The sequence below is a fragment of the Myotis daubentonii genome, chromosome X, assembly GCF_963259705.1.
Source record: "Myotis daubentonii chromosome X, mMyoDau2.1, whole genome shotgun sequence".
In the NCBI taxonomy this organism is placed as follows: Eukaryota; Metazoa; Chordata; class Mammalia; order Chiroptera; family Vespertilionidae; genus Myotis; species Myotis daubentonii.
The window spans coordinates 4,337,904-4,357,890 of NC_081861.1; the positions used below are offsets into that span (position 1 = coordinate 4,337,904).

Sequence of the window (19,987 nt, forward strand, 5' to 3'; positions counted from 1 at the left end):
CCGCAACCTGGGAGTGTGCCCTTGTCCGGAATCAAACCAGGGACCCTTCAGTCTGCAGGCCAACACTCTATCCACTGAGCCAAACCAGCCAGGGCTCATTGATAATTTTAAAAAATTGATTACATGTTGCCTGACTGGTGAAACTCAGTGGTTGAGGTCACCGTTAGATCCTGGTAAAGACACATGGCTGGGTATCAGCTCAATCCCCAGTATGGGGCATGGGGGAGGCAGCAATCAATGATTCGCCGTTGATGTTTCTATCTCTTTCCCTTTCTCCCTTCCTCTCTCTAAAATCAATTTTTAAATATTACAAAAATTGATTACTCATTGAAATGACAATGTTTTGGATATGTAGTTTAAATAATGTACGTTAAATTTCATTTGTTTCTTCTTCTTCTTCTTCTTTTTTTTTTAAATACATCATCTGTCCAGAGCCTCCACCTGGGTTGGAAATTGAAGCTGCTGTTCTGCGTCAGTGATTTAGATTCTCCAGGCAAGAGTGAGAGAGTTCATTCTTACTCATTTAATTTGGAACAGCAAAGCTATTGTTGCATAGCAACAGGGATGTTCGCACTTCAGTGGCCATGGAGACCAAAACCTGTCTCCCACACAGCCATTGGCCAGCTGCATTATCTCGCCCAAAGCAACCTCAGGCCTCGCCCCACCCATTTCAACTTTCTGCACCTCCGCAGCCCATGCCCTGCCCCCTCCTTGCACTGGACAATGGGGACCTCTGCTGATTTACAGACCTGGCAGCCTCATATGACGGGGGAGACCAGAGCCCGAGTCTCACACTCAGCCAGTTGCTAACTATGCCTTCTGTATACAGCCTCTCAGGAGCCACTTTGGATGCATCGTTTTCACAAGGCAGTGAGGTTGCCACCTAGTGACACTTTACCTTAGGGTTAAGAGCATGAAGCAAACTTGTGCAGTCATAGCTAATTATTTGTCCATAGCAACTCTGGCTAGACCCTGTCTCTCTCACTCCCCACATAGCAACAGGGGTTTCTCCCTAGTAACAGGCTGCTTCTGCATCCTATTAGCCACCAGAAGCCAGATCCCACCTCTCATATACAGCCATTGGCCAGCTGCACCTTCTATCTACAGCCTTCAGACTTGGTCTAGGGGAGAGAGCTCAAATTGCTGTCTTCTATTAACTCTTTTACTACCACAGCTCATCTGGTTGGCTCTTGAATTTGCTCACTTGTTATCTGATTCACCATCAATGGGTCTCTTGCCAAATTTAAATCCAGGCCCTTGTTAATATTTCCACCAACTGTTACCCAGCTGGTGTGGCTCAGTGGTTGAGCATCGACCTATGAACTAGGAGGACAGGGGTGGATTCCCAGTCAGGGCACATACCCAGGTTGCAGCCTCCCCGGTAGGGGGTGTGCAGGAGACAGTGGACCAATGATTCTCTCTCATCATTCATGTTTCTCTCTCTCTATCCCTCTCCTTTCCTCTCTAAAGTAAATAAAAATATATTAAGAAACATTTCCACCAACTCTTGGACCAATTTTTAACCCTATAAGCATTGCATTAGTCTGACCTCTAATCTAGAGCTCTGATAACTCTCCCACCGTCAATGCTTATCTGGGATGGTTTAGCATTGAGTCTTCAACTCTGAAGTGGAGCTTGAACCCACGCCTGTTAATTTCCCCAACATCGAGGTATGCTAAGACGGATCTCAAACTCAACCTCTGCGAAACCTTCCAACATTAATGACCTTGAAAAAGTCTGTCTGATAAAGACCACCAGAGTCACATTCATAGTCCTGACAGAAATGGGTTTATTAACTTGCTGCAGCAACACCATAGGGTAGCCAACTTTTCCCAGTTTGCCCGAAACTTTCCTAATTTTACCAGTGAATATCCCTTGCCCCAGTAAACCCTTAGTCCTGGGCACACAGGGATAATTGGCCACCCAAATCTCACCAAAGGGAAAAATGGGATTACTACAGGGTTTGGGGAAAGAACTGAGTTAGTTAAAATTTACTTATTCATTTTTAATATATTTTTATTGATTTCAGAAAGTAATCAAGATAAATAAGGTTTGCCTAGTACATGGGACGACACTCAACCTCTCTCTGAAATCAATAAAAGCATGTAAATAATGTTATAGTGCAATATTTTAAAAAGTGAAAATTAATGCAAAAATCCATTATGAACAAAATGCCAAAACTTGAAATGCCTGTATCAGTTATCTATTGCTGCAGAGCAAATTACTCTTAGATATAGAAGCTTAAAACACCAACCATTTATTAGTTCACAGTGTCTGTGGGATCAAGAACTTAAAAGTGGCTGATCTCAGGGTCTCTCCTGATGTTGTAGTGAAGTTGTCAACTGGGGTTACAGTCAGCTGAGGCTGGATGTTTCACTTCCAAGATGGCGCTTTTTTTTTTAAGAATGACAAAATGTTTAATATTGAATTATCAGTGGGAGAGATACACATACTACTGAATTATCAGTAGGAGATATACAGATGTTCAAGGCACTACTCTTTAACATTCTTGTACATTTGAAATGTTTCACAATAAAAAAATTAGCATTCATGTTAATTTCCTGGTTTGGGTACAGTGATATAGCTATGTAAGATGTAAGCATTGGGGAAAACTGGGTGAAGGGAATATGGGACCTCTCTTACTCCTTTTACAACTTCCTGTGAATCTAAACTTATAGTAAAATAAAATGTTAAAACAAAAATGTTGGGAAGACTCCCAATTTGGTAATAAACACATACCCCCTTTATTTTCACTGAACTAAACTATAAAACCAGGACAGAATAAAACAGCACCGATAAAGCTCTAAGAACTGAATTGACATTGGAACCACAACCCACTAAAGTCTAAAACAAAAATATCAACATTTTCCATGGAAATAAAGAAAATTTAGAATCTCATTAAAAGGCAATACTTGCAATCAAGATGGTTCCCTTCTATGGCTATAGGCTAGAAGCCTCAGTTGCTCACTGGCTATTGGCAGGAGTGCTTGGTATATGGGCTTCTCCAAAGGCTGGCTGAGTGCCATTGTGCCATAGTATCTGGCTTTTCCCAGAGTGAGTGCTATGAGGGAAGAAGGGAGAGAGAGAGAGAGAGAGAGAGAGAGAGAGAGAGAGAGAGAGAGAATGAATACCCAAAACGGCAGCCAAAGTCTTTCTTTTTCTTTTTTTTTTTTTAATGTAGTCAATTTTATTCTCCTTAAACCACAAAACAGAGTCTTTGATTGTACAAACATCACTAGTTACAGTCTTGCCGAGAGGTCCTGGCCGGGGAGGGGGCAGTTAGTCGGTGGCCAGTACTCCTGAGGGGTCTCTAAAATGCTAACACCCAGGTTAAAAGGCTTGGGGCAAAGGTGGTGCTGTGCTGGCAGGGCCCTCACCCTAAGTCCAGGGAAGGGACCCTGGCCCTCTAGGAGAGCAATGGGCCCAGGCCCAGGCCTTACCCCTGGCCACAGGGGCAACGGCTGCTGCAGTGTGATGTCCTTGGGGCCCACAGCGTCCGGTGAGGGCCTGCCCAGAAGCACCATGGCCACTTCTCTATTCTCCTCCTGTAGGTCAGGGCTGAGAGATGGGCAGCCAAAGGCTTTCATAATCTAATCTCTTAAGTGACAAACCATCACTTCTTATCTTGAACTTTGGGCCTCCATTAAAGATTCCATGTCTGTATCCTAGGAAAATATTGACATTTCCATCATCAATCTTCCTGGTTTGATCTAAAAATGTCAGTTAATGATTATAGAAGAAATCACTATCTTGTTTTGTAGGCCATAAGCCCAGGCTTATAAGCAGACTTGCACCATAGATGAACGCCTACCTTCAATGGTCTTCAGGTCTAGTTCTTGAACTTGGGCCTCTGTTACTTTACAAACATCATTATCCCTCTAGTTTGAACTTGAAACCAGCATCTATATAGGGGTCTATTTGGGAGGTATAATCAAAATGACATTGATGGTTAAAAAGGTAACCAGGGTTGAAACACAAAGAACAACAACAATAACAAAAAACGAGAGAGAGAGAGAGAGAGAGAGAGAGAGAGAGAGAGAGAGTTAACCAGGGTTGCCCCAGCCAGTGTGGCTCAGTTGGTTGGAGCATCATCCTGTACACCAAAATGTGGCTGGTTGGATTCCTGGTCAGGGCACATACCCAGGTCTCGGGTTCCATTCGGTTGAGGCACGTGCAGGAGGTAACAGATCTCTTCTCTCTCTCTCTCTCTCTCTCTCTCTCTCTCTCTCTCTCTCTCTCTTTCTCTCTCCCTCTCTTCCTCTCTCCAAAATTAAAAAAGAAAAGTTAACCATGGTCTAATAGTTGAGATCTAGACCAGATAGATATTGATAATGGAAGATTAACATATGCCTAGTCTCTCAATCTATAAAGGGCACATATGGTGGAAAAGTTAGCAATAGTTTGTATTTAGAGTCAAAATCCAGGGACATTGATAATGGAATCATTAATAGAGGACATGCATCCAGATCAGAAGAGTGCAACATAGGTGTTGTAGACTTAAAAAGAAAAGGCCCCGGGCTTGAGATCAGCCAAGGAAGCATTGGTGATGGACGTTAACAGAGTCCAGGATTTGAGATGTTGACCAGAAGTCACACAATAAATTTTGGTAATTTTCGTACAAGTGTGTGTTACAGCAATGTTCTCACAGTTGCCATTCTGTCTCCCATTCAATTCACAAATGCTGCAGGGGAGACAGAGAAAATGGGATACTCTGAGAGGCTGTCAGTCTAACACTCCTGATTGTTGCGCTGAGGCCCAGAGACATCTGAATGTCTGTAGGGTACCCAGCAACCCATACCCAAGGTTAGCCAGGGCCTGTTGGGTCTGAAATGCCTTCAGCAGGGGAAAAAACCCTCTCTACCTCTTGTCAGAAAAGGCTTCCTGCTGGAGGATATGCTTAGACTAGGTTTTGAAGAATGGGTAGTTCAGAAGCGAAGAACACCCAGAATCTCTCTTCTTTCGCAAGACTCAGTAGCATCTCCTGAATTTCCATACAAGAGAGCGTAAACTGCTGCAGCCTGATTGACAACATAAGCATAAGTCAGGGGTACGTCTTGGAGATGCATTTTCATAAAAAATATGCTTATAATGTTTTTCTAAATATTTTTCTATTGACAATTTTCTGAAAAACGTTAGTTGTTCATATTGAAGGCTAGTATTATAATTATTTTCCTAGCTACTATTTTTTAAAAATATATTATTATTGATTTCAGAGAGGAAGGGAGAGGGAGAGAGAGAAACATCCATGATGAGAATCATTGATCAGCTGCCTCCTGCACGCCCCCTACTGGGGATCAAGCCCAGAACTCGGGCATGTGCCCCTGGCTAGAATCAAACCCCAGACCCTTCAGTGAGTGGCTGTATCTATTGAGCCAAACCAGCTAGGGTTCCTAGCTACTGTTTCAGTGGGTTAATGGAGGTAATGGAATCTGAGGGGGATTCAAGTCTCTCCATACTAATTCCTCCCCCTCCCTGTACCCCCTACCCACATCAAGAGGAGACTGTACCACCCTGACACTCCTCACCCCTCTTCTCCTGTGGTATCGCCCAGGAGGGGACTTGCTTTAGTCTGACTTTTCCTCCTTTTACTGGTGGTATCTCCAAGGTGAGGATTGTACCACCATTACTTCCTCCCTCTCTTGCCCAGTGGTATCAGCCAGGAGGGGGACTGTACCATCCTAACTTCTCCTTTCCTCCTAGTGACATCTCCCAGGAAGAAACTGTGATCAGGTCTTTACCCCTCCCCCAATGGAATCTCCTTTGAACATCTGGAAACATCTCCCTCCCCCCAGGGATGGGGAGACTGCCACCTCTACTTCTGTAAACTTTGCACAGACCTTTAGAACCCAGCTCCCAAGATCAGTTGCTCACGGAAACTCACACTCAGGTTTCTATCCATGAACAGCGCCCCCCGCCCCCACCTCCTGTGGAACAGCCCATTGTACGGAATAGACTCTCACATGGCGTCCGTCATGGACCGGCGCCTGGGCGCAGCCATGTTCCTCGCCCTACAACGTCACTCACGGACAAAGTCTGGGCGGATCCACAGCTGCACCTGGTTCAGAGTGAGCAGACCACAGCCACACTGCCCTTAAGATCGTGTGCATGGGGGTAAGGAGGAGAGATCAACCAAAGGACTTGTATGCATACATATAAGCATAACCAATGGACACGGACACCAGAGGGGTGAGGGCATGAGTGGAGGGGGTGAGTTTGGGGGTTAATGGGGGGATGAGGACACATACGTAATACCTTAACCAATAAAGAATTTAAAGATTAAAAAAAAAAAAAGATCGTGTGCAAAACCGACAACCCCACAAGGGGCAGTGGCGGGGGTGATGATAGGAAACAACAGTGTCCCTCAGAGGCCGTTAAGTGTTGGTGGCACGCGGCGCTAACGCGAGTGCACGAGGGTTTGTGACTTGACATTGAGGTGATTTTGAGGTGGTGGCTTTTGGGAATGATACACTGTCAGTGGGGTCTGTTGGTGGGGAATTAAAGACTCTAGTAAATGGGAGTCTACGCGGGACAGAGATGGGTGTTTCTGGGGTTGTTAGTTTTTAGACTCCTTGCTGTGTCTTGTTGCCAAGTCTTAATAATAATAAGTAGTGTGTCTGTTTAGATTTGTTCTTCCATAAGTCTCCCCAGAAGTTTGCTAATTTTATTAGTCTTGCCAAAGAACCAGCTTTTGGCCTTGTTGATCCTCTCTAATATATCTATTTCCTTAATTTCTGCTCGAACCTGTACTATTATCTCTTTATCAACTTCTTAAATTACACATTAATTTATCAATATTCAGTCTTTCGTTGTGAAAAAACATTTAAGAACATGCATTTCCCTTTAAGAGTCTCTTTAGCTAAAATTTTATATGCACCATCTTATTATTGAGCTTTGTGTTTAAGTTTTCTTCTTCTTTTTTTTTTTTAATATATTTTATTGATCTTTTACAGAGAGGAAGAGAGAGAGATAGAGAGTTAGAAACATCGATGAGAGAGAAACATTGATCAGCTGCCTCCTGCACATCTACTGGGGATGTGCCCGCAACCCAGGTACATGCCCTTGACCGGAATCGAACCTGGGACCTTTCAGTCCGCAGGCCGACGCTCTATCCACTGAGCCAAACCGGTTTCGGCTTAAGTTTTCTTCTTTAATTCTTTGCATTACTTCAGTATAATGCTTTGGAAAGGGTTGACATTTCTATTACATCTTCTCATCTAGGGATATGGTATGTCTATGTGACTTTCATATTTGTCAGTTTTTTTAAACTTTTAAAAATTTTGTAGGTACCATTTCTTTAAAAGTTTATTTCATATATTTCTTGCTATCATTACTAATGGGTTTTCCCCATTTTCATTTTATCATTGTTGTTGTAGAGGAAAAACCATCTTATAATTTTATTTTGTATCTAGCCCCTTAATATATATATATATATATATATATATATATATATATATATATATTATGGATTTCTTACAGAGAGGAAGGGAGAGGGATAGAGAGTTAGAAATGTTGATGAGAGAGAAACATCAATCAGCTGCCTCCTGCACACTCCCTACTGGGGATATGCCCACAACCAAGGTATATGCCCTTGACTGGAATCGAACCTGGGACCCTTGAGTCCACAGGCCTATGCTCTATCCATTGAGCCAAACCAGTTAGGGCCCAATGAATTCTAATAGAGTCTGGTAGGGTTTCTATGTATAAAATCATATCTTTGGCAAAGAACGCTACATTTTCATTTCTTTGCAATATTTATTCTGATTGTTTCATCTTCTATTGTGTGAGCCAAAGCCAGAAAAACAATTTTGAATTGTACCAGATATCCCTATCTTGTTGCTAATTTTAACGGCAATAGCTTCACCATTTTATTTTTTAGCATAGGATTCCATGATTATGTTTTGTAAATGATTTTTGTGAAATGTAAGTAATTATTTCTTCCCTAATTTTAGTTTTTTATTAGTAATGATTGCTGACTTGTGCCAAAGGCTTTTTTCCCCCCTGTAAGTTAGTAGCATGTTTCCTCCATCCCCAATTTGTCGATTTAATAAATAATAATATTGATGTTGAATCATTTTCATGTGGGAAGAAGAGGCTAAGAGATTTCTGTATAAGAATTTTAAGGATTTTCATCCTAAAATGGCAAAATAATTCACGATGGCAGAAGAGTGTCATTCATTCAGATGACTAGGTTTCCAGGTTTCCTGTCTCTACAGTCACCCACCAGGTTCCTATGGACAAGTCCTTCCCCCACCCACTCCAGGAGGCTTCAGCACCTTTCAATGCTCCAGTCCTGCCCTCCCCTCAACCCAGATCTGCCTTGAACCTGGAATTAAGGGATAGGCTGGCTGGGTATTGTGTGAAGCCGCCTGTGGAGCCAACCAAGGATAAGAGACTCAGCTCATTTATTTGACTCCAACACTCATGACTGTTTAAATAATCGACCCTGACTAAGCCTCAGAGTGGGTTTGCTGAACTTTGTGAGGTAAATAGGGAATGACACAGATAACATGGATACTATCCTTTTAGGAGTCCTCGGGGTCTCTGTGGAGCTGTTGAGTTTTCTCCTTCCTGGAGGTGGCAGGATCTTCCATTCATTCTGACAGCAGCCCACATACAGACACCCATCTAGCTTTGGAAGGTGGGCTGAGACCCAGGGTGAACATGCCAGCTAATGAGACATTACTCCAGAGGTTCTCTGCCTTGGTTCCGGGACAACCTGACAGATCATTTAAGGTAAGGAGGAAGAGCCTACTGTTTCCTATTTTCTATTTTTTTAGGTAAATTTTAATTTTGAAATAATTGTAGATTCAAATGTAATGTACTGTTGCCCCAGTTTCCCCCAGTGGTCGCACTGTGCAGAACCTTGATACAATATCACAATCAGTATATTGACATACAGAACATTTCCATCACTATAAGGATCCCTCATGTTGTCCTTTAATGACCACAACCACTTCCCTTCTTTCCCACTCCCCTCTTAACCCCTGGCAATCACCAATCTGTGCTCCAGCTCTATAATTTTGTCATTTCTAGAATGTTAGCCTGGTGGTATGGCTCAGTGGTTGAGCATCAACCTATGAACCAGGAGGTCACAGTTTGATTCCTATTCAGGGCACATGCCTGGGTTGCCCGCTCAATCCCCAGTGTGGAGCGTGCAGGAGGCAGTTGACCAATGATTCACTCTCATCATTGATGTTTCTATATCTCTCTTCCTCTCCCTTCCTTTCTCTGAAATCAATAAAAAATGTTATACAAGTGGAATCATACCATATGTAATCTTTTGGGACTGGCTTATTTATTTATTTAAAAGTTTTCTGTCTTGCTAGGTTGCTCGTCTTGTCCTTTTTTAAAAATATCTTTATTGACAGTGAGGTTTTGGGTAAGTCTCTTATTTGAACATTGACTAGGCTTCTGAGAGGGAGTGATAGGTCCTGAACTTTCTCTTCCTGTTTATACACATGACTGTATTAAGAGCGGTGTATCACAAAATCTGGATGGAGAGTTTTTATTTTTAAATTTTTAAAAATATATCTTATTGATCTTTTTACAGAGAAGAAGGGAGAAGGATAGAGAATCAGAAACATTGATGAGAGAGAAACATCGATCAGCTGCCTCCTGCACGCTCCCTACTGGGTATGTGTCCACAACCAAGGTACATGCCCTTGACCAGAATTGAACCTGGGACCCTTCAGTCCACAGACCGATGCTCCACTGAGCCAAACTGGTTAGGGCTGGATGGAGAGTTTTTAGAAGTGTTACAGGGTTCAAATGAGGGATGAAAACAGACTAAACTTCCTGACTGTTTCCCATTTGCAGCTGATGTTTCAACTTTTAGTGAGTGCATCTTTTGGTATTGATTTTAACAGCAACAGAACTATTTGAGGATGCTTCTGTCACTTTGTCATCTTCCCAACTTGCAGCCATCTGTGTAGATTGCTCATCATCACCTGCCGTGAACACCGTGAAAACCATGCTGCTCCTCCTGGCCAATGTGATGGCGACCTGAATGGTGCCCAGGAATCACAGCATCACTCCCCTCTCCTCTGCTGTCTGTTATAAGGACATTTGTCATTGGATTTAGGGTCCGCCCAGGTAATTCACTATGGTCTCAATTCAAGATCCTTAACTGCCTATGCAAAGATCCTTTTCCCAAGTAAGGTAACATTCACAGAGTCCAGGTGTTAGCATATGGACATGTTTTTGGGGGGTCCACCATTCAACCCGTTACAGTCCATTTTCTGGTCTCCAAATTCATGTTCATCCCAGGTACAAAATAAATTCACCACCTCTCAACAGCCCCAAAAGTCTTAACTCATTATAACATCAACTCTGAGTCCAAAATCTCATCTAAGTGTCATCAGCTCAAAAAGCCCTAGATCTTATTATTTAAACTATCTAAGTCAAGTATGGATGGGATGAGACTGGGTATGATCCATCCTGGGACAAACTTTCTTTCCATCTGTGAATCTGTGAAATTAAAAAACAAGGATGCTTCCAAGGTACAATGGTGGACCAGGCATAAGATAGACATTTCTATTCCAAAGGGAGAAATTGGAAGGAATCGAAGGGTCACTGGTCCTAAGCAAGTTTGAAATTGAGCATGGCAATTCCATTAGGTTTCAAGGTGTCTGAGGATGGAGCACCAGTGTAGTGACCACTGTAAAGAGAGGGTTTCTTTTTTTTTAAAAAAAATATTTTTATTGATTTCAGAGAGGAAGGGAGATGGAGAAAGAGATAGAAACATTGATGAGAGAGGAACATCATCGATTGGTTGCCTCCTACATGGCCCCCACTGGGGATTGAGCTTACAACCCGGGCATATGCCTTGAGCAGGAATCGAACCTGCAACCTTTTGGTTCATGGGTCGATATGCTCAACTGCTAAGCCACACCGGCCAGGTGAGAGGATTTATTGAGACCAAAAAATGATGCAGGCAATTCTATAGATGATAATGGAATTTATTATAAGGTAAGTTCCTTACAGGGATAGGATTGGAGCAGGCAGGTGACTTATCAGTCTGTGAAGATATTCTTTGCTATCAGACTGCTGTTCCATTACCTTTTTTACTAGTATAGTATAGCTTAGGTATTAATGATTGCCAAGAAAAAGGGACAAATAATGCAGTATGTGCCAGGAGCCATACCTCCTGGTGGCCTTGCAATAGATGAGTGTTTAGAGTTGATGCTAATACTAGTTTGATATTCATCTTGGTTGCCATGCCATTCTGGCCACTACTGACAAGAATCTTTACAGCTACATTGTGTAGGTTTAAGAAACACAGATAATCATTAACTATAAAGCTTTGGTGTGCTGGTTAAGAACAGTGAGGTTGGTCAGAGTTCATAGCATGAAAAACTTGAATAGAAACGAGGAACACAAAAATGGAGTTAGTTTTGTTCACAGCAACATCCGTACACAAGGCCTGAAAATAATTCTTTGTGGCTTAATGCTCTGCCCTGTGGGGCTGAGGTGGCTCCATGTTTTGGACCTGTGGCACCATTTTCAACCCCTGTACCACCTACTGCTCCATTGGCCTCTCTCTACCTCTGGGCCTGCATCTCCACCCTCTGACTCTTCCCTGGAAGTCATTCTTCGTTTCTTTACAAGCATATGTTTAAAGCTAGGTAGTTCCATCAGATGGTTTCCTACCTGTAATATTTTAGAAGCCTGACAGCCTTTTCTCTTTTTGTCCTTTATTTGTCCCTTTCAGTTCAAGCTTGCAGTGTTTCTGCACATACAACATTCTCAAAAGGCTTGTGGCTCTCCTGTGTGGGTCCCCATCAGCCAAGAGATCTTTACTGGATAATCCCATCTCTATTCCTAGATGGTTCAGTGGGTCATGAATCACATATCTCATCTCTTCAGGAAAAGATTATCTAGCTATACTCTTGGCTTTCTCTCCATAGCACTAGTTCTGAACAGTGAATTTTCTAATTTTTTTTTACACTATGGGTAGGACAAGCATATCCCAAATCATCAAGTATTGGTTCCTTTTTTTGCTTAATAGCTTCTTAGCCAATATGTTTCTTTTGTCTCACCTTTCGCTATAAGCAGCAAGACAAAAACAGGCTACACCCTTAATATTTTGCTTGAAAATCTCTCAGCTAAATGTCCAAGTTAATTCCTTATAAGTTCTATTTTTCCACACAACCATAGAACACAATATTATCGAGTTTTCTGCCACTATATAACAAGGATAGTCTTTTCTCCAGTTTCCAGTAACTCGTTCTTCATTTTCATCTGAAATCTTACCTTAGAAACACCTTTTATGTTCATATTTCTATTAACATTCTTCTCATGATGATACACTTATTCTCTAAGATGATAGATGCTTGCTCTACTCTTTCTCACTTCCTTTTGAGCCCTCTGCAGCAATGCCTTTAAAATGTTTTAATTTATTGATTTAAAAAATATGTTTTTATTGATTTCAGAGAGGAAGGGAGAGGGAGATAGAAGCATCAATTTCCTTCTGCACGCCCCCTACTGGGGATCAAGCCTGCAACCCTGGGCATGTGCAATCAAACCTTGACCTCCTGGTTCATAGGTTGACGCTCAACCACCAAGCCAAACCTATTTATTGAATTTAGAGAGAGAGGAAGGGAGAGAGAAATATCAATTTGTTGTTCCACTTATTTATGCATTAATTGGTTGATTGTTGTATGTGCCCTGACCGGGGATTGAACCTGCAACTTTGGCATATGGGGACGATGCTCTAACTAACTGAGCTACCCAGCCAGGGCAGCAGTGCCTTTAATGTCCATATTTCTTCCAGTAGTCTCTTCCAGGCAATCTAGGTTTTGTGCGTCACACACCTCAAAATTCTTCCAGATTCTACACATTATCCCAAGCCAAAATCACTTGCACATTCTTAGGTAATTATTACAGTAGTGCCTCAGGTCCCAATAAAATTTGTGTTAGTTTCCAGGCTGGCCATAGCTAATGACCAAAAACTTGGATTTAAACAACAAAAAAATTATTCTCATATCTCTGGAGGCCAGAAGTCAGAAATCAAGGCGTTGGCAGAGCCATGGTCCCTCTGAAGGCTCTGGGGAGCATCCTTCCTTGCCTCTTCAAGGTGTTCTTTGGCTTTTGGCTGCATCACTCTCTGTGGTTTCAGGCATCCCCTGGGACAGTGGTTGGCAAATTCATCAGTCAACAGAGCCAAATCTCAACAGTACAACGATTGAAATTTTTTTTGAGAGCCAAATTTTTTAAACTTAAACTATATAGGTAGGTACATTGTTATTAACTTAATGAGGGTCTTCCTAAGCTGGCCTTTGCTAAAAACATCCTCAGTCTGATTGAGGTACGTTCGCTGAGGTCGACCCCTTCCAACTCTCCCGTCCACACTCGTCTTGTATACTTGTTTCAGATAGAGGAGTGTGGATGGGGGAGTTGGAAGGGGTCGACCTCAGCGAACGTACCTCAAAACAATGTACCTCCCCCACGCTGCGTATCCCTCGGCCCGCCTGCGCCGCGTCTCCCCTCGGACTGACCGACACCCCCCACTTCTCCTAATGCCACTTCTTTAAAATAGACTCGCTCAGGCCAAAAACCGACTTCTGCGTGTGGGCCGCGAAGTTTCAATCGCACTGTACGTGCATGCCCGCATGTGGTATTTTGTGGAAGAGCCACACTCAAGGGGCCAAAGAGCCGCATGTGGCTCGTGAGCCACGGTTTGCCGACCACCGCCCTGGGAGGGGCTCAGAACATATCCCTGTGGATAAGGGGTGAGGAAATACTGTGTATATATAGCCCATTGGTAAGAGCCAAAAAACTGTTGTCTTCATAGTTTTTGTTCCCGTATTTGTCTCCCCCCACTAGTGTACCAACAGGATTTGCCCCGAAGAAAATTTGTGTATAGCCACGGAGGCTGCAATGGCCACTGACCCTCTGCAGTTCGTGCTTCGGGACCTGCAGGAACTCCATCTTGTCCTGCAGGCCTAATTGAGTCTTCAAAAGGCCATTCCACCATTCTATCAAGCCAGCTGCTTCGGGATGGTGGGGAACATGGTAAGACAAGTGAATTCCATGAGCTTGGACCCATTGCTGCACTTTATTTGCTGTGAAGTGAGTTTCTTGATCAGTGGATAAGGCCCCAGATGGCAGTTTTGGCAGAAGCATTGTGTGCAGGGAAGGCAAATCCATATCCAGAGTAACTGTCTATTTCAGTAAGAATAATGTGCTGCCACTTCCAGGATGGAAGTGGTCCGATGGAATCAACCTGCCACTGGATAGCTGGCTGATCACCCGGGGGAATGGTGCCATATCAGGGACTCAGTGCTATTCTTTGCTGCTGGCAAATTAGGCACTCTGCTGCCACCAGGTCTGCCTTGGTGACTGGAAGTCCATGTTGTTAAATCTATGCATAAACTCCCTCCCTGTCACCATGGTTATTTTGGTCATAAGCCTATTGGGCTTCCATCTTTGTTAGTACAAGTAGCACACACTTTGAGAATTATATCTGCGTGTGGAGCATTGTACCGGGCCAGCTCAGCCAAGGGTTCGGTGAGCCTGAGGAGGGATGGCAAAGGATGTAGAAAAGATAGATAAAGAGAATAAGCTGGGTCTAGGTGGATCTCCTGTGCCTGGCTAAGGCCACAGAGAGAGATCCAGACAGCAAGCTGAGCCTTTATTTTATAGCCAGAGGTAAACAAGGTAGTGGTCACCATAGTTACAATGTTCTTGTGGGTTTCACTTGTTTTGGCAGCACTTGCTGGACCTCCCTCAGCCCATTAGCTACCCAGGTAAGATCTAGGGAGCATCATAAGGTCAAGCCTAATTATGCTAAGAGGGCTGTGCCCTCTAAGCTGGGACTTGTTTGTGGCTTTGCCAACAGGTCAGTCTGAGGCTTAACCCTATCGCTACTCCCTACAGAGCGGAAGGGTCTAAAGCAGCCGTGGGCAAACTATGGCCTGCGGGCCGTTCGGCTGTTCTATCCGGCCCGCAGAGCCGAAAGAGCAGAGGGTTCTCTTGCTTTCCCCTCCGCTCCTTCACCAGCAGCAATGTTAACATGTATTAGTTCACACAAACACTCCATCCATGCTTTTGTTCCGGCCCTCCGGTCCAGTTTAAGAAACCATTGTGGCCCTCGAGTCAAAAAGTTTGCCCACCCCTGGGCTAAAGGCATCAAGAGAGCTATTGGTGTTTGCAGTTCAGACATGGCTTACTTTTCTTCGGGGCCTTATTCAAATACAGCCTTTTTTTAGGGAGTGTTATGGAGAGGAACTAGCAATATTCTCAATTGTGCATTTTACAAAATATGCATTTTACAAAATTCAAGTCACCTTATCAGGTGCTGTTTCTTGCTTAGTACCAGGGGTAGGCAACAACAGCAGTTTATTTTTAAATATTTTTTTGTAAATACGTTTTTCTTGATTAAAAAATATTTTTTAAAAAATATATTTTTATTTATTTCAGAGAGGAAGAGAGAGGGGGAGAGAGATAGAAACATCAATGATGAGAGAGAATCATTGATTGGCTGCCTCCTGCACGCCCCACACTAGGGATTGAGCTCGCAACCTGGGCATGTGCCATTGACTGGAACCGAACCTGGGAAGCTTCAGTCCACAGGCGAAAGCTCTGTCCACTGAGCAAGACCAGCTAGGGCCATTTTTATTGATTTTTTAGAGAGAGAGGGGGAGGGAGAGGGATAGAGAGATAGGAACATCGACAAGAGGGAAACATCATCCATCAGCTGTTTCCTTCACGCCGCCTACTGGGGATCAAATCCACAACCCAGGCATGTGCCCTGACCAGGAATCAAACTGTGACCTCCTGGCTCATAAGTTGATGCTCAACCACTGAGCCACACCATCTGGGCTCCAGTGTAGTTTTTCTAGTAAATTCTTTTTTTTCCTAGTAAATTCTTAATGGTGTTCTTTTGAGAGAATTAGTTCCCAAAAATTTTTTCTATGTGTCCCATTCTGATCATTTCAGATTGTTGTTACAGGGATCTGTATCTTTCGAGGATGTGGCTGTGGATTTTACCCGACAGGAGTGGCACAGACTGGACCCTGCTCAGAGGACCATGCACAAGGATGTGATGCTGGAGAACTACAGCAACCTGGCATCTGTGGGTGAGAATTATTGTCCATGTAACTCCTGGTAGCATGTGTTTTCTTTTTTGGTTGTTGTTGAGTTTAATGATATTTTAGTTTTAGATTCAAGGGTCACAGATGATTGGTCAGTTTGGGGCGCCAGGAAAAGTGTGTGTGTTCTCACTCCCCCCGATGAAAGGTTTAAATGGGCCCCCTTCCTCGTGTAGCTCATGAAGATGCACCTTCCTCCTCCATCAGAGGCCCTAAAGCTCAGACAACCTGGCCCATGTCCTGTGCCATTTCCCATTAACAGGCCTCTGCGTGGCCAAACCAGAGATGATCTTCAAGTTGGAGCGAGGCGAAGAGCTGTGGATATTAGGGGAGGAATCCTCAGGCCATGGTTACCCAGGTGAGTGAGCAAGAACTGGGCATATGGATAACGGGAGATGAGAGCCCAGGAATTCAGGTCTAAGGTTATCGCTCAGCAGTACTTTTCAGGAATCTTTCCTTAGAGGTCCTTGCTCTTTGAAAATGACTGGAGAACAGAAGACCTGTATATTTCAGATGTCTAAATCACATCCCAGTATCATGCTCACACTTTGATGTTCTCTCCTATTTTATCTTGGTTTTTGTGGTTATTTACCACTCTTGTCCGTCCCTGCCTGCCTCACCTTAGACATTTATCCTTAGCCAGCCTCTCTCACTTTATTGTTCTCAATGCCTTCCTTCTCTCCATTGCTTCAGATGCCTTCTATTGTAATTGTAGCCATTCATTCATTCATGAGTGTCAACTATATGCTGGTCACATTCTGTGCAAAGGTGTGGGGATCCAGCAGTGAATAAACTAATATCACTGTTCTCCTTGCAATTCTACATGAGGGAAAGAGACCAGAAGTAAACAAATACATAATATTTGGTAGGGAAAAATCAATGCAAGATAAGAAGATAGATAATGATGGGAGGGGGGGTGCTTTTAGGGAATGTGGCCAGGGAAGACTTTTTTGGTGAGGTTAACATCATTGCACCAACATCAGTGAAGTGAGAGATATGGAGACATGTAGATTTTGAATACTTTGGGGTTAGATATCTGTAAGTTCCAAGCCTAGTCTGAGTAATATATCCCAGTAATAGCAAAGAGGCCAGTATGGCTTAAGTATGGGTGATGAGAGTGTTAAGAAGCAATACTGGAAAGTTTTCTAGGGGCCAAATTATGTAGAGTTTTATAGGCTGTGTTAAGCACTTTAATTTTATACTGTGACAGGGAAAGCCGTTGTTGGGTTTTGAATGAAAGAGTGATATGATATGATTTGTTTTAAAAGGATCTCTCTCACTGCTGTGTGGCAACAGTTCTGTTGGGGGTAATGCCCTCAGATATGATAATGACCTTCAGCATAAGACAATTCAAACTTTGGATCAAACTCTTGAATACAATGGGTGTGGGAAAGTCTTCTACAAGAAAACGGGCTTTGTTGGGCATAAAAGAACACACACAGGAGATAAAAACTTTGAATGTCATGAATGTGGGAAAACTTACTGTAGGAAATCAAACCTTATTGAACATCTGAGAATACACACAGGGGAGAGACCCTATAAATGTAATGACTGTGCAAAAACCTTTAGTGCAAGATCATACCTCATTGCTCATCATAAAACTCACACAGGGGAGAAGCCCTTTAAATGTAATGAATGTGGGAAATCTTTTGGTAGGAAGTCACAACTCATTCTACATCAGAGAACACACACAGGAGAGAGGCCCTATGAATGTACTGAATGTAGGAAAACCTTTTCTGAGAAGGCAACCCTCACCATTCATCAGAGAACTCACACCGGGGAGAAACCCTATGAATGTAGTGAATGTGGAAGAAAATTTCACGTTAAGATATCTCTTACCCAACACCAGAGAACTCACACCGGGGAGAAACCCTATGAATGTGGTGACTGTGGGAAAAACTTCCGTGCGAAGAAATCTCTAAATCAACACCAGAGAACACACACAGGTGAGAAACCCTATAAATGTGAAGAATGTGGGAAATTCTTTAGAATGAAGACGACTCTCAATAATCATCAGAGAACTCACACAGGTGAAAAACCCTATCAATGTAATGAATGTGGGAAATCTTTTAGGGTGCACTCATCTCTGGGGATACATCAGCGAATTCACACAGGAGAGAAACCTTATGAATGTAGTAAATGTGGTAATGCCTTCTATGTTAAAGCACGCCTCATTGAACACCAGAGAATGCATTCAGGAGAGAAACCCTATGAATGTAGTGAATGTGGAAAAATCTTTAGTATGAAGAAATCCTTGTCAACACCAGAAAACTCACACTGGAGAGAAACCTTATGAATGTGGTGAATGTGGAAATGCCTTTTATTTGAAAGTACGCCTCATTGAACATCAGCGAATTCACACAGGAGAGAGACCCTTTGAATGTCAGAAATGTGGGAAAGCCTTCTGCCGTAAAGCACACCTCACAGAGCATCAGAGAACTCATTAGGTTGGCACTTACCTTATGCTATGGGGAAAGCTTCTCTGTGAAGGGTCCCTTCACCATTTGATCACCAGGGCACACAGAGTGCACTTGTAACAATTTGGCTCCTACATTGGTGTGAAAATATGTCCTGATCCCCTTAGGGGAGAGCTCATTGTTTTTATTTCATTTGGATTTCCCTAATTAGTGGTGACGTTGAACATTTTTCTCTCTGTTGATTGCTGCATTGACTGACTGTTCATATCCTTATGCTCATTGTTTTCTAATGGGCAGTTTATCTTTTACCTCTTGGTTTAGATGTTGTTTTTAATATATGAGACTATAAAAATTATTTTCCAGTCATGTGTGTTGCAAAGATCTTCCCCCAGACTGTGTCAGGCTCCTTAATTTTCTTCTGCTCAGGTTTTATGTTTTAATTGTCAGTTTTAGGGTGATAATATTCTATACTTTCCTCCAAAGTTAAAGTTTCCTTTTCAACATTTAGAATTTTCATCTATGCTGAGTTTTTTAAATATAATATGAATGCTGCAATATATAATGATACTAGAGGCCCGGTGCACGAAATTTGTGCACTGGGGGTGGGGTGGTGTCCATCAGCCCAGACTGCACCCTCTCCAATCTGGGACATCCCTCTCACAATCTGGGACTGCTGGCTCCTAACTGCTCACCTGCCTGCCTGCCTGATTGCCCCTAACCGCTTCTGCCTGCCAGTCTGATCACCCCCTAACCACTCCCCTGCTGGCCTGATTAACACGTAACTGCTCCCCTGCTGGCCCGATTGCCCCCAACTGCCCTCCCCTGCCAGCCCGGTTGCCCCTAACTGCCCTCCCTTGCCAACCTGGCTGCCCCCAACTGCCCTCCCCTGCCGGCAAGATGGCCCCCAGCTGCCCTCCCCTGCAAGCCTGGTCCCCATCAACTGCCCTCCCCTGCTGGCCTGGTTGCCCCCAACTGCTCTCCCCTGTTGGCCTCGTCTTGTTCCCAACTGCCTCTGCCTGTCTGATCACCCCTAACTGCCCTCCCCTGCCAGCCTAATCTCACCCCCAACTGCTCTCCCCTGCTGACCTGATTGCCCCCAACTGCCCTCCTCTGCTGGCCTGACTATCCCCAACTGCCCTCCTCTGCTGGCCTGATCTTGCCCCCAACTGCTCTCCCCTGCTGGCTTGATCTTGCTCCCAACTGTTCTCCCCTGCTGGCCTGATTGTCCCCAACTGCCCTCCCCTGCAGGCCTGATCACCACCAACTGCCCTCCCCTGCCAGCCTGATCTTGCTCCCAACTTCCCTCCTCTGCCGGCCAATTTGGTTCTGATTGGTGGGTTTCTATGCCAGTCAGCATCTTTGGGCCTGATCATAGAGGCGGGGCTGATCAGCAGCCACCCCAGGCTGCTGGCAAGAGGCTGAACTGCTGACCTCTGGGAGAAAGAGAGGCTTGGCTGTTGGTGAGGGAGAGAGAAGCAG

At 43.7% G+C, this 19,987-nt stretch overlaps 2 protein-coding genes across 3 annotated transcripts; both read left to right on the forward strand.

Annotated features, from left to right (window-relative positions):
* The first annotated feature begins 8,538 nt into the window (after positions 1–8,538).
* KRBOX4 (KRAB box domain containing 4) lies at positions 8,539–16,507 on the forward strand. Of its 2 annotated transcripts, none has more exons than XR_009450551.1 (5): positions 8,539–8,733; positions 9,921–10,092; positions 13,825–14,013; positions 15,940–16,079; positions 16,268–16,507. XR_009450551.1 is itself a non-coding variant. In XM_059678932.1 (5 exons), exons 3-5 carry the CDS (start codon positions 13,999–14,001, stop codon positions 16,455–16,457), a joined length of 246 nt encoding a protein of 81 aa, XP_059534915.1. In that variant the 5' UTR covers positions 8,539–8,733; positions 9,921–10,092; positions 13,825–13,998; the 3' UTR covers positions 16,458–16,507. The 2 variants fall into 2 exon arrangements, 1 of the variants encoding a protein (XP_059534915.1); XM_059678932.1 differs by having other exon boundaries at positions 15,953–16,079; positions 16,354–16,507.
* Positions 16,508–17,020: 513 nt separating this feature from the next.
* Positions 17,021–18,902, forward strand: ZNF157 (zinc finger protein 157). Its single transcript, XM_059679828.1, is given in 3 exon segments — positions 17,021–17,044; positions 17,431–18,344; positions 18,346–18,902. Coding segments are annotated over 3 exon segments (1,131 nt in total). The 3' UTR covers positions 18,539–18,902.
* Positions 18,903–19,987: the final 1,085 nt, after the last annotated feature.

Coding starts and splice junctions, on each gene's coding strand:
- KRBOX4 (XM_059678932.1), top strand. Junction 16,080..16,353: donor CAGCAACCTGGCATCTGTGG/GTGAGAATTATT, acceptor TCCCATTAACAG/GCCTCTGCGTGGCCAAACCA.